General features: G+C 48.3%; 1 protein-coding gene across 1 annotated transcript in view; it reads left to right on the forward strand.

The window, feature by feature from the left end:
* The first annotated feature begins 1,068 nt into the window (after window positions 1-1,068).
* Window positions 1,069-18,648, forward strand: part of ESPN (espin) — a 114,062-nt gene continuing 96,482 nt past the window's right edge. The window contains exons 1-2 of the mRNA XM_055001031.1: window positions 1,069-1,727; window positions 6,132-6,325. Of these exons, the coding sequence (XP_054857006.1) occupies window positions 1,431-1,727; window positions 6,132-6,325 (491 nt within the window). The 5' untranslated portion in view covers window positions 1,069-1,430. The remainder of the gene's footprint in view (window positions 1,728-6,131; window positions 6,326-18,648) is intronic.

Consider the following 18,648-nt stretch of genomic DNA (forward strand, 5'->3'; position numbering starts at 1 on the left):
ACAGGGAGAGTTTATCAAACATGTTCTGCTGGACTGCCCATTCTACAAGAACCTGATCTCACTGTATAGCCCCAATCTTGTCAACTTTACCAGGAAGACCTGAACAATATCATGTCTCCCTCCTTCTTGTAGACTCTTCCCAGGAGATAACTAATAAAATTGCCAAGTTTTGCCTTCAAGAGTGTGCGATATGCAGGCAGCTGACTGAGCCCCAATAACTTATTTCCTTGCCGGAGGAAGGTACCATCTTCTCTGTCCCCCACTACAACCTGTGCCCACAGGTCTGTGCTTGTCCCACTACATGTGCCCACCCTAATTTCGCTTTTATTGTTCTTACTCTATTCTTCTTTTACTCTTCTGAGCTGATTCTGTATCAAAATAAATTGATTGATTGTAAATGTGATAAAAAGTAGGAAACAGAAATCAGAACCTCTTTGATATGAACCTCTTTACTATTATGTACTGTCTCTTGCTGTACACATGATCCTACTGGATAGTTTCTATGTTGTTTAATGTCAGCGTTGCTTATGCTCTTGTTTCAGCATTTCTTCAACTCTGTATTAGATTTTTTGCTGGTTTTAAATCTTTGCAAATTTGTTCTATTACATTGCTTATTGAAAAAGTCTCTGAAATTGACTGTACTGGCTCACACTGTGTAATCCGCCTTGAGTATTGGTGAGAAAGGAGGACTATAAGTGACACAAATAAGAATAAAATAAATTAACACGAAGAGAAACTGAAATTAAACACTGCTGAAGACCTTTCTCTTTCTCATCTGTGAATAGGCAGAGTGGGAAAGTTAATTAGGAAAGCACTCTGCCCATCCTCAGAGGCTATTTAGACACTGCAAACAGATTTAATGCGGCAGGGAAGCAACAGAGGTTGCGTTCAAGGCAAAAGCCGGGGCCAGACTCGGACTTGGAGCTGGAAACCCGACCGCGCCCGGGGTTAACCCCTTCTTGCCGGCAGCATCAGGGCTGGGGAGGGGAGGAGCCGGCAAGCGCGGGGAGGGGCAGAAGGGCGCCCCGGCGGCTGTCGAAGGACCGAGGGAGCCAGACGGCGGGAGGAGCTGGAGCCGCTGGAGCGCTTTGCTGCACGGCGCTCGGCGGCCTTCGGAGGCAGAGAGGGTAACCGAGCAAGAGACGAGCCCGGCCGGAGTTCGTGCTAAGCCCTGCGCAGCGCGCTTGGAGAGTCGCAGAGTCCCAGCAGCTTCGGGGGCGAGAGAGGCGGAGTTAGAGGGGGCGGGCGGAACGGTGCCGGGACCCCCCTCCTTTCCCCGGCTAAGCGGATCAGGTGCCCGAGGAAGCGCCCGAGGTGCATTCCGAGGCCGAGGCAGGCGCACGGGCCATCCCCGCGGAGCTGGCATGGCGCCCCCCGTCTGGTGAAGGCGGACGGGGCTGCCGTCGGAGGAGGGGGAAGAGGCGGCGGCCATGGCCCTGGAGCGGGCCTTGCAGGCCGCCCGCCAGGGGGACGTGGACACGCTCAAGTCGCTGCAGGCCGAGGGGCTGCTGCAGCCGGCGGCGCTCCGGGACGCGCTGGGCGCTTCTCCGGCTCACCACGCCGCCCGCGCCGGGAAGCTGAACTGCCTGCGCTTCTTGGTGGAGGAGGCGGCGCTGGCGGGCAACGGACGGGCCCGCAACGGGGCCACGCCGGGCCACGACGCCGCCGCCACCGGCAACCTGGCCTGTCTCCAGTGGCTGCTCACGCAGGGAGGCTGCCGAGTCCAGGTAGGCACCGCCGCCGGAGGAACCCGTTGCGCGCCAGTCGCCGGCCGCGCCTTGGAGAGCTTTGCGCCCTGGGCGCACGGCAACTGCCGGCTTAGCCGCAGACTCGTCTAACGTGTTCAAGAGGCTCACATACGAACGCACAAAAGTAGAAGTCGCTGATTTTAGATGTTCCGTCTGTCAGGGATGATCTTGGGAAGGATTCAGCACCGGGATTTACTTTGAAAGGGCGCAGGATAAAGGGAGGATCGTGCAGTCATTTCACCCAGCAGAGTAAGAGGGGGCACCTTTTGGCTAGGATTTGAGCCGGCCCGGCACCTTGCTGCTTAGATGTCAGTCACTGAGAAACCAGGGTGACGATGATCACAATAGTAATGCCTGGAAAGAAAGTCTGGAGTTCCTTGGAGCATGCACAGAGTGCCCACCTTTTTCTGCTGAATAAGCCACGATATTTATTTTGTCTGTTTATTTCTTTTATACCCCACCTTTATCCCAATGGGGACCCAAAGTGCCTTACATCACTCTCCATTTTTATTCTCGCAACAACCCTGTAAGGAAGGTTAGGTTAACAGAGAGTGATTGACCCAAGGTCACCCACTGAGCTTCCATGGCAGAGCGGAGATTCGAACCCGGGTCTCCCAGATCCAAGTCTGACTCTCTAACCACTACACCACACTGGCTGTGTCATTAATGGGGAGTTTTGTTACATGCATTGAGAGCTAGTTGGATAGCTGCATCAGAGTGTCTTCTTTATAAAGAGTGCTGTTTGTGAATTTTCAGCATTTTGGGGTGGGGTGGAGTGGGACGGTGATGTTCAACGAGTCCACCCAGAGGAACGGATTCCAGAGGGTTAGTCAGTTCATTGCCATGAAAACAAACAAGAGTCATGTAGCTTTTCAAAGCTGTACCCGCAGCCTAACCTTTCATGGACTAGAGCCCATTTCACCAGTCATCCAGCAAAGAAAGCATCTGCCGCAGTAAACCTGTTAGCCTTTAATACAGCGCAAGATGCTTTCAGCATATGGGATTGGTGCGCAGGCTGTGCGCAGAGGCATTCGTCGTGCCCATCATCTGAAATGTTGGGGAGACTATCGGACACTCCCTTCTCATTTGAAAAACGAAGACTGGGCCCATTCCATACATTACACGGCAGCAAATCTGGATTCGCCTCTGAATGCACCCTTGACAGAAGCTGCAACCAATCCTGGCTCTCCACAGAGCGTCCCTGCGCAAGGCACGTGTTTCCAAATGTCATTCCCTACATAACACTTTAATGCCTCGAAGCAGGTCTCGCTCGAGTGACTCAGCAGCAGTTGATGGAGGGGGATACACTTTGCGTGGCCTTAGAGGCTGACTCATCTTTTTCACAACGGGCCGTGAGCTTGAGCCGTCATGTTGGAAATAGGCGCCAGGGCTGAGATATTTTATATTTATTCATTTACCCCCTGCCTTTTCCCCCAGTGTGGCTCCAGGCTGGCTTACGTCATTCTCCTCTCTTCCATTTTATCCTCACATCAACCTTGTGAGGTAGGTTAGGCTGAGAGTGTGTGGCTGGCCCATACACAGCAAGCTCCTATGGCTGAACAAAGATTCGAACCCGGGTCTCTCAGAGCTTAGTCCAGCATTCTAACCACTACGTCACACTGGTTGTCAAACTGCAGTTAAATCCAGCCCCCCTGCTTTTGATTCCCAGTGTTTTTCTTTTCTCTGACCTCTCCTCCCTCGCGTCATAGGAGTCTAGACATATTAGATCCTTTAAAGTTTCACTGCTTATTGCTCATGGCCTGGTAGGGTTTGGAGCCTAAAGATGACTCTGCCACATGATTTGGGCAGGCAGACACTTCCAGTGGAAAAATGCACTTGAGGAGGGGGTATGGAGCCTGGTATTTATTTTATCTATTTATTTATCTGATGAACTGTATCTCCTCATAATAGAAAAGAGTCCAGTAGCACTTTTAAGATGAACCCACTTTACTGTTGCATAAGCGTTCGAGAATCACAGGTCTCTTCGTCAGATGCACCGAGAACTGTGGTTCTCGAGAGCTTATGCTACAGTAAAGTGGGTTAGTCTTAAAGGTGCTTCTGGACTCTTTTCTATTTTGCTACTGTGCAGACTAACACGGCGAACTCCTCTGGATCTGGATCTCCCCATGCGATCCCACGTGCCAGTTACATTCCTTAGGTCAGCTTCTCCTCGCTGTCCTTCTGCCCAAATGTCCTTCACCTGACACCTGATGACTGGGCTGCTGGTGGAGGTGAAGAGAACCTCTCCTCTTCAGGTGTTTAGGAAGTTATGACAGGCAGTTTTGTTTGCCAGGGCTTTCCTTTGTTGTAAGCTGTCTGGATCCTGTTTATGGAGAAAGGCAGAATATCGGTGTTTGTAAAATGACATATAAATAGACCATATAATGATCATGGGTTTGTAGTTTGGGTCTCCCAAACCACTAGCCTTCACTGCACAGAGTATGATAAAAGTTACAAAATTTGTTTTTCTCTAAGGCTTTTGTGCAGTGCTGGGCAAATCTGGTTTACTTTCCCAGCATCTTCCTCTTGGATTTTAAGAAAGGCATCATGGGTGAAGGGATGGATTAGATCTCGGGTAGAACATCTACAGTCACGCCTCCCATTGATCTCAAGTAGCAAAGTTGGGAATGTCTTCTGTTTGGGAGCTTGGAAAGCCATTGCCGGTTGGTGTAGATCTGTGTTTCTCCACGCTTCTGATAGGTGGTTTTTTTAAACCCCATTTTAGAGGCGTGCCTGAAAAGAGTTAACTTTAGATTGAAGAGTAAGAACTAGCTGCCCTTTGAGGAGATCCCTTCTCAGGTTTATGTGTAACACACTGTGCAGGGAGATGTCATGATTGCAGATGGGCAGAGCAGTAACTCGTGGTGAGGTGCGACAGGCAGTCATTCTACGGCATCTCTGAACTGATGGTGATTACCTGCTCAAGTCATACCTGATGCAGATTTATCTGCCCCCCCAATGGAAGGTGTATGGAAGGAGGCAAGGCCAGAGCAGTAAATCATGCAGAGACACAGTAAGCAGCTTCCTCTATGGGTCCATACTTGGAGGGGGGGGGTTGTAATTCATTTGTTTAAAACTTTGAATTGATGCCTAAGATCAGTGATGGGCTGGATGTGACCAAAGAAGCCAAAATTTTATAGAGGTGATAAGCAGGTACTTCTGGCTAATAGATCTGGGGTTGGTGTTGTAACTTGGGATGGAATTACCCTTTGAAGACCCCTGCCTGCAACTTGGGGTCCTTCTGGAGCCATTGCTGCTAATGCCTGGTCCGGGAATATTGATTTGGGGGAGGAATACCCGTTAGCAACTTTGACTGATTCACCAACAGTATCCCTTCCTAGTGAGCAGGTATCTCATGTCTTCATGATATCCAGGCTAGGCTACTGTAACATGCTCTACATGGGGTGGCTCTTGAAGACTGGTTGGGTACTGCAGCTGGTCCAGGATGCAGCTGCCACATTGCTGGTAGGCCCAAAAAAGCCGGGAGGATATCATATATCTAATAGCTATAGGTGGCCCTCCTATACAGATCAAAAACGTCCATAGAAGAGGGGCACCCAAGGCTAAGGCATATGTTTCCCAGGTTTGAAGGGAAAACATAAAATTATCATCAAAAATAGAGGGAGTTAAAATCCTTGCAAAAGTTCCCTGTGATGTCTGCGCATGCCCAAATATTGCAAAACCAGTGCATTTTTCCCCTAAAAAAGAGGTACCGGTACTCATGATGTTCACCCAAGTCCACCAGCTGAAAGAGCTGCCAGTACTGCAGAGAGGGGCTGATGGTGTGCACCGGTGTGTACCACCAGATCCAGATTCGAATCCCCCCTCTGCCATTGAATCTCGCTGGGTTATGTTGGGCCAGTTGCACACTCTCAGCCTAACCCGCCTCACAGGATTGTCGTCAATGAGGGTAAATGAAGGAGAGGAGCATGTTGTCATAAACTGCTTTGGGGCCCTGTTGGGGAGGGTATAAATAAGCATACATTATAAAGTGCTGGGAACGCATGGATGTGTGTTGGTGGTCTCTGTTAGCCCTGACACTAGAAGTGGTCCTTCTTCTAGGCTCTTTCCAACAGAAGGGCAGAAGAAGCAGCAGGTGAACTTGGGGAGGGGGAAATTGCTGGTTAGAGCAAAATTGCAGAAGCAGCCCTCCCACTGATCTGCAAGGTATTCCTTAACTTCACAAAAAGACACCTGCAGACATTGTTGAAAAAATTTCACTTCTGTACTGATCAGGCGCTCGTCTTTCCACTGCTTACAGCATTCTACTAAGTGGCAAGTTCCGTACTAAGGATCCCCATCAAATTGATAACCCCTCACCCAAGCTCCACCAGGTCTCCTCGGTAAAGTCTGACCACCCCGGTTGTGTTTTGCAACCCGCAGGACACGGACAATTCCGGTGCCACGGTCTTGCACTTGGCGGCTCGGTTTGGCCACCACGAAGTGATCGACTGGCTCCTGCGCTTTGGGGGCAGCGACCCGCTGGCAGCCACGGACACGGGCGCGTTGCCGGTTCACTACGCAGCAGCCAAAGGAGACTTCCCTTCCTTGCGACTCCTCATCGGGCACAGTCCCAGGTAAGAATGTGAAAGTTTGCCCAGAGATGGCAGCTGGCAAGGCGACTGGGGTTTCTTTGAGCCTGTTGGAGGGGCTGCAGCGTGTGTAGAGCTCTGCTGTATGGTGGCTGATGGATGGATGGATGTGCAAAGTTCTGGTGCGCCTGAAACGCCTGCATCTCCCCTGCCACTGTGCCATGACAGTACAGGCTTGAAATGGAAAGGAACATATTCTGGATGTTCAGCTATAGAAAGGAATGGAGTGTGTGTGTTATTGAGAAAGGATTAGACTCTACTCCGTTGCAGAATGAGGGAAAGGAAGTATTCTGCGTGGCGGCCCTGTGTGTCCCAAACTGCCATACCAGTGGAAACTGGGCTGGGTCCTGTCGGTACCTTCTGCCTGGTTCCTTTCACTTCCTTTTGTGTCTTTGCTTCCTGTCTCTTTCAACGTTACTGGAGAGCTGTGTTGTTTTTTGGGCTTGCTGGTCCACACACACAGGCTTATCCAGGGCTTTTTTTCAGCGGGAACACGGTGGAACAGCGTTCCGGAACCTCTTGAAAATGGTCACATGGCCGGTGGCCCCGCCCCCTGATCTCCAGACAGAGGGGAGTTGAGATTGCCCTCCAGCGGTGCGGAGGGCAATCTAAACTCCCCTCTGTCTGGAGATCAGGGGGCGGGGCCACCGGCCATGTGACCATTTTCTCCGAGGGCAGCCTACTGAGTTCCACCACTTCTTTTCCCAGAAAAAAACCCCCTGGGCTGATCTGTCTCTTGACTTCCCACATGCTCAGTCAATGTTTTGGTGACGGAGAATGGAGTGTGTAACCTTGATTCCATTCAAGAGCAGTGGAACCTGATAGAGGGACTTCTCTCTGTCTGCGATGGCCGAAGAAAGACGTCGCATGATGTTGTAACCATCAGGAGATGAATATTCATGAGTGTGTAGATGCTTTATGGGTCCCCACACAGGGGCTACTGTTTTTATGGGCTGGCTGCATTAGGTAGCACTATTATAGAGGGACTGTGGCCCGGTGGAACTAATTGGGGTGATCGTGATATAGAAGGTGTCCAGGTTCGGGGGAGGATTATGTTAGCATTCGGCTTTGGAGCACCTGTGAGAGCTCTGGGGAAGAGAGATTTTTTCCCCCACATGCCTTTGAAAGCCAACTTAATGGTGTGTGGAAGACAGACGAACACACTGCTTTATATTTTTCTTTTTTTCTTTTTTTTCAAAATCTGTTTATGGTTTTCAAAATCACCAACAAATTCAAATAACTTTTACAAGAATAGGTATCTATAAACTATTATTACCTTCAGTATATGTTTTCTAAACTACTATACATTCATACAATCATAAATAACATATATTTACAATTCATGTAATCATATAGCAATGATTATATCTTACTGCATTGAATATCCATCCTATTATGTGCTGTTATATCTGAGCGTGTGGGAGTGGATGTGTAGAACTAGTCGTGGAGATATAGAGGAATTATATACTTCCAATTTACCACAGATCTAGATCTTTAAGTCTTTTGGAGATTTCTTGTTGTTTCATTCGGCATTCTGGGTCCCAGCGAGGTATAAAGTCTCTTGATGTCACCTGGTCTATACGTGAGAGATGATCTGTAATGGCAGCCATAGTATAATTGTCCCACAATTTTCTATGCCATAGAGAAAGATCTGGAGCATTTATATTTTTCCAGCGGGTGGCAATGGCTGCTTTGGCAGCCGATAACAGGATCGACGTAATTCGTGTCTTAATCTGTGTACCGCCTATTAATGCCCGTGTGTTTAGGAGCAAGGTCTCTGGCAAAATGGGATTATGCATGCCTGCGATTGTTTTGATTTCATTTAGAACTGCTTTATATTTTTCTTAACTGAAAAGCAACGTAGGGGGCTTCAGTCAGAGCTGAAGAGGGTGGGAGGATGTTTAATTCTTTCCTTCCCTGTAGTTTTTCCATTCTGAATCTTCCCCCTGCCCCGTGAGGGTGGGAAAGATCTGAGGGCCGTATGTTTTCTTCTTGCATGGAGAGAAGTATCTTGTCTCTGGAGGCCTTGTTTTGGGTGCCCTTGCCATCGAAGGCTAGAGAGATGACAACCTGAGAAAAGGCCTCAGACATGGCTCAGAAACATTGGCGCTCTCTTCCCAGGGAGATTCATCTGTCTCCCTCTATCATTATCTGCTGCCAGTCAGCAGGTGACGGTTTATAATAATAACAGTGCGCTTATATTTTTATTTTATTTATTTGTTTATGTAATTTATAGTCCGTCTTCTCACTGAGACTCAAGGTGGAATACACAGTTTGAGATTAGTACAGTCAGTTTCAAGGACATTTCCATAAACAATGCCATAGGGTAAATAAACACAAGTTTATAAAGACATAGCATTGGCAAGAATCCAATACAGAGTTGAAGAAATGTTGAAACAGAGCGTAAGCAATTCTAGGACTGACATTAGACAACATGAAGCACAGGTAACTCATAGGAGCACATGTTTAAAACAATGGATAGTACGTAAGGCAACATAGTGGTGAAGTCTATGGTCCATAACTCATGAGGGAAACAGCTGAGATCCATTCCCTACAATACAAAAGCCTTTTTGAATAATTCGGTTTTTGCATCGTTTGTGGAAAGCCAGGAGGGTGGGGCTCTCCTGAGCTCCTCAGACAGGCTGTTCCGCAGGGCAGGGGCCACCACAGAGAAAGCCCGTGTATGGGCTGCTGTTGATTTCGCTCATGTGCAGGGTGGCACCTGCAAGAGATCCTGGTCTAGACAGATCAGTGCCCACTCAGAGCGGTGAACAAAGTCAGGGTCATTATTATCCCCACAATGCAGCTGGGGAGCTGGGGCTGAAAGGAGCGGCTTACCCAAGGCCACCTACTGAGCTCAAGGCAGCAGTGGGATTCAAACCAGCAAAGTGCTGATTCGCAGTCCAAACACTTAACCACTATGCTACAGCATACCCTAAATAACTGTTATTGTCCCTCCTCTCTTCTTGTGTGGTTATCTGTGCCGGTTAGTTTATATGCTTATATTGTTTTATATATACTTTATTTTAAATGCTGTTTTAATGTGGAAATATTTGATGCTTGTCACCTTGGAGACCCTGTTTGGGTGGACAGGAAGCACAGGAATGATTTAAACAAACAAGCAACGGTGGAGGCTGATTTGCAGGAGACAAAGGGCAGGAGGGGAAACTCTCCCCCATAGCAATAGTTAGTCCACTGAAGTCTTCCAAGGTTGCTCTGTGAGTTTAGAAGGAAACAAATTCTTATATGGTTCTTCGTGCTTCTCCCTGCTTATTATGAATTTTGGCCTGGAAGGTCAAATGAGAGTTGACTATAAATGTGCTGCTGCTGAAAATGGCAGCTGCGTGTCCAGGTCCCTGTTCCTTCTATGGAAGTAGGGGGTCTAGACAGATAGGAGGATTAGGCAGTAGGTGATGCGAAAGGCCTCCACCTAAGACCCTGAAGAGCTGCTGCCAGTCTGAGTAGACAATACTGATCTTGATGGGCCGCTGCAGCCTCCTCTTGGAGCAGCACCTGGCGTTACGTTATTGGTGAACTGAATGGAAGTCTATAAATATTGAAAATCACGCTGGACTATCTTCCATCTTTGAAAAAGTCTCTGGAAACGGGACCCCAACCGGCCATCCCATCAGATGGTTGTTTTCATCTGCCTGCTACTGGACCTATCTTGAATCCACAACCATATGACCAACAAACTGTATATTGTGGAGTTGTACTGAATAGTATTGGTTGGGGACACTGTTTACATCTTTGCATTGCACCTGCACTTGATGGGTCTATGAGAAGAGGACTGTGTAAAATAATGCATGTATTTAAATAGAAACTACAATTAATTGAATGGCCATTGATATGATAAAATACTTCTGAAGTGGCGATTTCGTTAGACGGTCTTGTCATCTTTCCGTGGGGATAATAATGACATACTTTATAAATGTCTCTGAGTGGACATTAAGTTGTTCTGGAGGGCGGTATATAAATTGAATGTGATGATGATGATGACGACGACGACGACGACGACGACGTCGACGACGTCGACGACTACCGCTGAGCCACAGCCTACTCAGCTGTGGTTCTGATTAAGACTCAGGGTTACGTTGCCTTCTTTGCATGGAGAAGGGCTCGGGTTCAGTCCCTCTCATCTCCACGGTAAGGATATCAGGTGGCTGAGAAAGGCCTTTCTCTACCTGAGACCCTAGAAGAGAGGTCTGCAGTCTACGGCTGTAGAGCCACATATGGCTCAGAATGGAACCAAACATGGCTTTTTAAAAGAGAGAGAAAATGAAATCTTGAATAACCAGTATGTGAAGGGACTGGTCTGTTAAGATTTTACTGGGAGTCCAACGCTTCTTGAAGATGCTTTTCAGAAAGGGAAATGAGAGAAGTGAACTGTTGCCGGTAATCCAAGTGTGCGCCATGGACAGATTGATGCCAGTGCAATAACACAACTTGACACACTGTGAGACCTTGTGTGTGCCACTTCCTGTAAAGGACTCACAACAGCCAGTGTTTCAGCTGTGGAAATTTTATGGATTATTCATCAACATGTCAATGATCAGAAATGTTTATTTTCAGTTATGGAAATGGGCTTCCTTCTTCTAGCTCTTTGTTCATCTCGTGCTTTGAATTTTGATGCAGTTTGGCTCTTTAAATATAAAAAGTTGCTGGCTCCTGTTCTAGGAGAAAGAGTGCAGTGGTCCGACTTCCTGTGTTCAAGTCCACCTTGAATAGATTATTTTCCACTGCAGAAATCAATTGTCCGGCTTTTGGTGTTCAGCCAGCAAGCTGAACCTCATCTCTGCCTTCTTTGCAGAATGGACCCCTCTTTGAGTTTTGCATAGAAATGTGGCAGGCATTTCATGGCCTTTTTTGGGCCCACTGTTTTATCCCCCCCCCTTCCCCTTGTCCTATAACATAATTGTCTTAGCGGGTTTCAGACAACTCACATTTATCCTGGTGCACCTGCGTGGGTGCACCAGGATAAAAAGTGAGCCCTGGAACACTGCCTCCGGAGGGTGCCGCTGGCGGCAGATGGCTAGGCGATTCTGCCAGGCCCTCTGCTGCCGGGCTACATAGCCCACCCGGAGGAGGAGGGCGGCGCAAGAATAGCAACGTGCCTGCGTGCCCTGGCAGAGCCGGGTCAGGAGCAAAGCGCCTGCCGTCCGGTGAACCCCGGTGGAGCTGGGCTGCACTGCTCTCGGTGGAGCTGGGGCGACAGGGCAGGGGCGAAGTGCTCGCTGCCCTGTGAGCCCCGGCAGAGCCATGCCATGCCACTACTGTCACCCTGGCTCTGGCGAGAGTGGCGCACCCTGGCTCCAGTGGGGCTCACAGGGCTGCAGGCGCGTTTCCCCCCTGCGTCTCAGCCCTCCCCAACCGCCCCTTGCCCCTCCACCTGCCAGCCTTCCCAGATCCCTCCTGCGTCTCAGCCCTCCCCAGACCCCTTTGCTCCCTACCTGCCAGCCCTTCCCAGACCCCCTTGCCTGCCTGCCAGCCCTCCCTAGACCCCCACCTGCCTGCCAGCCCTTTCCACACACCCCTGCCTGCCTGCCAGCCCTCCCTAGACCCCCCGCCTACCTGCCAGCCCTTCCCAGACCCCCCCACCTGCCTGCCAGCCCTTCCCAGATCTCCCTGCCAGCCTTCCCTAGACCCCCCCTGCCTGCCTGCCAGCCCTTCCCAGACCCCCTGCCTGCCTGCCAGCCCTTCCCAGCCCTCCTCCCCCCAGCCCTCCTCAGCCCCAGCCTTCTAGAGCCCGTTGTATTTATTTACACAACTGGCTTTGTTTCTAGTTGTTACATATTTGACAAGGTGGGCTGCAAGCTACAAAAATTCATGCCACAGTAAATATCTTGTTTATTTAAATCAAAAAGAGTCCAGTAGCACCTTTAAGACTAACCAACTTTATTGTAGCGTAAGCTTTCGAGAATCACAGTTCTCTTCGTCAGATGCATCTGACAAAGAGAACTGTGATTCTCGAAAGTTTATGTTACAATAAAGTTGGTTAGTCTTAAAGGTGCTACTGGACTCTTTTTGATTTTGCTACTACAGAATAACACGGCTAACTCCTCTTGTTTATTTAGTACATTTTAACCCCATCCTTTCTCTGAGGAGGTCAGGACAGAATCCATAGAAGGACTGTCTGTATGGTTTTTGTTGCTTGTATCCATGGCTCTTCCCTCCCCTTCTTTATATTGTCACAACAACCCTGTGGGGTAGATAAGGCTGAGAGAGGGTGACTGGCCCTGGGTTGCCATTCGGTTTCATGGCGAGTGGGGATTTGAACCCAGAATTCCCAGATACTCTAACGACTACACTGCAGTCTTTAAGAGTCCCCAAGACCCTTTGTTGTGTTTGCATACAAGCGGAGTTATTTGTCGTTAAGCAGCCATGCAGCCCACGGTAGCCTGGGCAGCCTTGAGCAACCACCTTCTGAGCTGTTTTCGTGGCAAGCTCTTGCCCTGCCTTAGCTTGTGCAAAGCTTAGCCTTCACAGGTGTTTGCAGGATGCGTCCCTCTCATGTCTGGCAGTGACAACAAACCCCGGTCGGGCGGATGACTGGACAGGAAGCCGTCTGGCGTGGCTGCTGTTAAGATTTGTTCTCGTTTTGTCAAAAAGCCTGGCCTTTCACCCGGCGTGTGACAGCTTTATCGTGGCGGGAAGTCGAGCGCCTCGTCCTTTTTTAGGCTCCGCGAACAAAGCGAGTTTTAAAACTTGATGGAAATATTGCTTGCCGTTACATCGGGTGCTGCTGAGGATTTGCACGCTGCGCTTTTGGAAAGGGGTGATAACACAGCCGCCTTTGTTTCAGCCGGAGGTTATGTAAATGGATTAGGCCGGTCTGTGAGGAAGGGGGGGGTGCCATTCAGAGGTGTGGAACGGGCACCTTTTCATGTGCATGGGGTGCAGGAGTGTGCGCTACACATGGCGTGACATCGGGGTACTTTTTGATGATGTCTTTTAATGTCCAGGGAGGGAGATGGGGGCATGTTTTAAAGTGCAAGCCGGCATATTCTTCCTCTCCTTCCCTTCATGTGGCAAAATCTCTAAGTAGTTCCAGGCAGAGAGTTTTGTAAGTGGGCTAGCAGCTAGGACAGTATTTTGCAACCTGCATGCAAGAAATAAATGTCTGCAAGCGGGGACCTGCAAAGACTTGCAAAGGTCACTTTGTTTCCCCTGTATACCCTTCCCCATACAACTTCCTCTTTCTCTCCATTTCGCAGCCACTATCTCCTATCTCCTTGCTTCCGTCTGGCCTTCCTACTCACCAAACCAACCATTCATTTATCTGACCCCCGCCCCAGCCTTCAACGTTTTTATTTACTTCATTTATACTTTGCCTTTCTCCTCAATGAGGACTCAAAACATCTTACATCATTCTCCTCTCCTCTAGTTTATCCTCACAACAGCCCTGTGAGGTAGGTTATGCCAAGAGAGAATGACTGGCCCAAAGTCGTCGAGCAAGCTTCCATGGCAGAGCAGGGATTTGAACCTGTTTCCCAAGTCCTTGTCTGGCACTCTGACCACTACACAATACTGTCTTTCAGCTTTCCCTGGTTCCGTACTCCAGCAGCCGCTCCCTGAGATAAGTCTAGCCAAGTTGCAAAAGTCGTGCCATAGCGTGGCCTCTGCAATCTCAGAAGGCATTCCTTTCTTTCAAGTATAGATTAGGGCTGTGAAGCCACTGTTGAGGGTGCAGGGTCCACCACCCCTGTTTTTGACAGGGGGAAGGGAAAAATTTAAAAATGGCCATTGGGCCAACAGCTTGATATCACTTCTGGGGGGAAACCTGGAAGTGACATCAGTTCTTTCTAGCAATCTCTAGAAACTCTTAAATGCATGACATCATTTCCAGGTTTCCCATGGAAGTGATTTCATGCCATCGTTGATGGTGCCCCCCCCGCATGCCCCTGCCCCCTCGTCGTCTTCTGGTTGCCAAGCCATGCAGGTGCTGCTTCTGTTATTTTGGGTTTTTAACACCTCCTCCCCCATTTTTTTTTAAGATTTCCAGTTTTTCTGCAAACCTGGAGCTTTTCTCAAGTTTGTAGAAAGATCTGTCTTGTCTGTTAAGTATCCATAGATGGGGCCATGATGAGAAATAGATATACTGATGATGTGTATAACAGTTTTAGCCTGTCCTTCCTCCAAGGAACTGAAAGTGGTGTGCATGGATTCCTGCCCCCGCACACAGGGCTCATTTTGAGGGGGAACGCGCAGGAATGCAGTTCCGGTAGTTCTCCAAAGAGGTCACATGTCAGGTAGCCCTGCCCACCTGATTTTTGGCTATTTTGTGCCCATTTTGGCCTGGATTGGGCCCAAAATGGCCAGGATCGGGCCTCTTACGGGTGGTGGATCTCTCTCCCGCTCAGCAGCAGCCCGATTCTGACCATTTTGGGCCCCTTTTCAGCCATTTTCAGCCCCCTTTTGCCATTTCGGGCCCAATTTCAGCCCTGAATGGCCGGGATTGGGTCCAAAACAGCCAGGATAGGTGATGTCAAGGGGTGTGGCATATGCAAATCAGTTATGCTAATGAGTTATGCTAGTGTGTTCCTGCAGCTCTTTTTCTACAAAATTACCCCTGCCTGCACACACATACATAACAACAACTCTGTGAGGGCTGAGGGGGTACAGCTGGACAAAGATGTAAAATAATCTCTATTTTCATCCCTTGTCCCAACTGTGGTGCATATTGCATTTTTTTGCTGTGAGTGTCCTCGCTATTGATTTATTGTATTCATTTGCAGTATGTAAACTGCGTTGGATCTCAGTGAGAAAGGCAGACTATAAATAAACGACATTATCACCAGACAGTGATATTCCTGGGAATACAACACATTTTCAAGGATCTGCTCGTTGTTTAAATGTTACTAATTTTGCTCACCATGTGCTGTGATGTATATGATGTAATGGTATTAAGGAGTTCAAAGTTTTCCTTGTTCTAAAGCTTAGATTGATAGCCAGACATGCTGCAAGTCTTATTTTCTATGTTTTGTTCTGTATGTTTTTCAGTTTCCCCCAACGTGTCCCAAACTCTTCCATCACCACCACCCCATCGCTCCAAAATTTTCATAATTCTTATTAATGAATGAAGGTGCCTTTATATTAGCTCAGACCAATAATCTATTAGAAGCAGGGCTCATTTTGTGGGGGAATGCACTGGAATGCAGTTCTGGCAGTTCCCCAAAGAGATCACAGGTCAGGTGGCCCTGCCCACCTAAGTCTCAGCCATTTTGGACACGTTTCGGCCCGGATTCGAGCCGAAACGGCCCGGATCAGGCCTCTGACGGGTGGTGGATCGCTCTCCCACTCAGCAGCGGTCCAATCCTGACCATTTTAGGCCCCTTTCCAGCCATTTTCCGCCTCTTTTTGCCATTTTGGGGCTCAATTTTGGCCCTGAATGGTCAGGATTGGGTCCAAAACAGCCAGGATAGGTGATGCCAGGGGGAGTGGCATATGCAAATCAGTAATGCTAATGACACACTTCTGGTGATGTCGTGTGGCATATGCTAATGAGTTATGCTAATATAAGTTATGCTAAAGAATTTCTCCTGCTTTTTTTCTGTAAAATGACCCCTGATTAGAAGCAGTACTGTGACTAATCTGACTGGCAGCTGCTCTCCAGGGTTTTGAACAGAAGCTTTTCACATAATCTACTGCCTTTTAACTGAAGATGCGCAGGATTGAACTGGGGACTCTCTGACACTGAGCTGTGGCCTCAGTCTTTGTGTTATGCCCCTTTTCTATATGGCTTTCCCCTGAGACTCTGCTAAGGGTGGGTAAGTCTGTTGCATCTCTGCAATGTCATTGGATCGTTCCAGCGCTTCCCAAGCAGAGATGTAGCAGAAACATCAGCCCTTGGAGGAGGCAGCCTGTTGAGTCTCTGCCTGAGTCCCTGCTCTGGAAGTCAGTTTTTAATTTAATTTAATTTTAATTTATTATATTTATATTCCACCCTCCCCGCTTTCGCAGGCTCAGGGCGGATAACAAATAAAAACATCATTAAAAACATTTAAAAACATTAAATAATACATTTAAAAACATTTAAAAACATTAAATATTACAATTCATGCTGCATAGTGGTTCATACATGCCTCTGTGTTCGCATAGGGGCGATGGTTTAACCCCCCCTTCACAGGGGGGGGGCGGGCACTGCCCAGCGTCAGCCATATGCCTGGCGGAATAGCTCTGTCTTACAGGCCCGGTGAAATGCAAGCAAATCTTTTAGTTTACTTGACAATCAGTGTGTAATGGGCCTGTCTCAGAGGTGCAAAGTGGGCTAAATCACATAAGATTGGCTTGATCAAAAATCCACCTGATGAGCAGGATTACCAAAGAAGGCACCCTGTAAACCTTGAAGGAAGGGTGTATTGAAACTAATATTTTGCTGTTACTAATTACTTGCTGGCAGATTGCTCATGGTATGAAAAATGCCATCTTTGCTTGGGGGCAGGGGCCATTTCTCCGTACTATTTCTGATTGAAAACTCCACTTGCACTCTTGAAACTTGACTAACACCTTTTCCTTGGGGAGCCTCGTGGTAACAGCTACTTGAAGCTGCTCTCTTGCTCTGTGGAGGACTTTATCCCTCTTCACCTTTTGTGATTCTGAGGGTCCTATCTCTGCAATGTCAGGCAGTTCATGGTGTTGTTCATTGTATAGTCTATACTTAGGAGTGTCATGTTCTTTGATTTGCCATCTGTTTCCATTGCATTGTTTGCTTATATAATATTGACCTTATTTTGCATGGTTTGTAGTTGTGTTATACTGTCTTTATGAGCTTTGCTTTTAATTGTGTAATCTGTCTTGAGTGTTGGGGAGAAAGACAAACTGTTTAGTGTAGTGGTTAAGCGGCAGGACTGTAATCTGGAGAGCCAGGTATGATTCCCCACTCCTCCGCTTGAAGCCAGCTGGGGTGACCTTGGGTCAGTCACAGCTCTCTTAGAGCTCTCTCAGCCCCACCCACCTCACAGGGTGTCATGAGGATAATAATAACGCATTTTGTAAACCACTCTGAGTGTGGCATTAAGTTGTCCTGAAGGGCAGTATATAAATTGAATGTTGTTATTATTAAATGAAGTAATTAAGGAAGTAAATGAGTAAGGCAGATGAAGTGCCGGGGGATCCACTAGCAGATCCCCAGAGCATTTTTTTCAAAAATGAAATTGCATCCGTACACGGCACTGGCTTGGATCCGAGCCCTGCAGATTGGGCCAAGGGGGGGTTAATCCTCCTACACCTTGTTAAATTTTACCTGTTGGAGCTGGAAAGGTGAAAAGATGGGCACCCAGTTTGTTTTTCCTTCTAGGCTAATAGCTGAGTGAAGAGTTGATGGTGGTTGGATTTGAAAGACAAAAATGAAGAGAGGTGGAAGGAATAAGACACATGCCTGTAGTCATTAAGAGCAGCAGGACTTTAATCTGGAGAGCCGGGTTTGATTCCCCGCTCCTCCGCTTGAAGCCAGCAGAGTGACCTTGGGGCAGTCACAGCTTCCCGGAGCTCCCTCAGCCTCACCCACCTCACAGGGTGATTGTCATGAGGATAGTAATAATGGCATACTTTGTAAATTGCTCTGAGTGGGCGTTAAGTTGTCCAGAAGGGAGGTATATAAATCGAATGTTGTTGTGGCTATTGTTATTAGGAGCTCAAGGAAGCTTATAGTTCTCCATTCCTCCATTTTATCCTCACAGCAACCTGTGAGGTAGAGTAGACTGGGAGTGATGGGCTCAGTAAGCTTCCAGGGCAGAGTGGGAAATCGAACCCAGGACTCCCTAGTCTGTTTTTCTACCCTGCTAAGTTGGCAACACTGGCCACATCCAAACTTTTCTCCCCACATTTCCTCTCCATCCTTGGTTTATTTTTACTTGCGGCTGTCAGCGTCACCCTTGAGCCTGGCCATTTTGTCCTCTGCTCATGAACCTGCTTTGGAGTTAAACCGGCGCCAGGTTTGGTGGGGGGAGGGAGGGGGAACACTTAGCTCGCTTTTCCACAGATGGGCCTGTATTTCTTCAGGGATTGGCCATCTGGATCTCTACTGGGATGCTACAGTTCGGCGCCAGCGATGTGGTCAGCTGCTAGTTGGGAGGCCCCCTTTGGCTGACCGATTGAAGCCAAATTATGAAAGCAGGACGGCTGGAGGCCTGGTGGAGCTTTACTTTGCAGATTACAGGGCTTTTAATCTCATTTTCCATGATGAGGGAGCACAGTTGACCTATAAATACCCTGGGAAGAAGTTAGGCTGCGTGGCAATTAACTACCAGCTTGCACCTGAACTCCTTTACAAGGGAACTGTTTTGCAACTTGTTGGGCAAAGTGGGGAC

This window comes from Eublepharis macularius, chromosome 17 (assembly GCF_028583425.1).
Source record: "Eublepharis macularius isolate TG4126 chromosome 17, MPM_Emac_v1.0, whole genome shotgun sequence".
Classification (NCBI taxonomy): domain Eukaryota; kingdom Metazoa; phylum Chordata; class Lepidosauria; order Squamata; family Eublepharidae; genus Eublepharis; species Eublepharis macularius.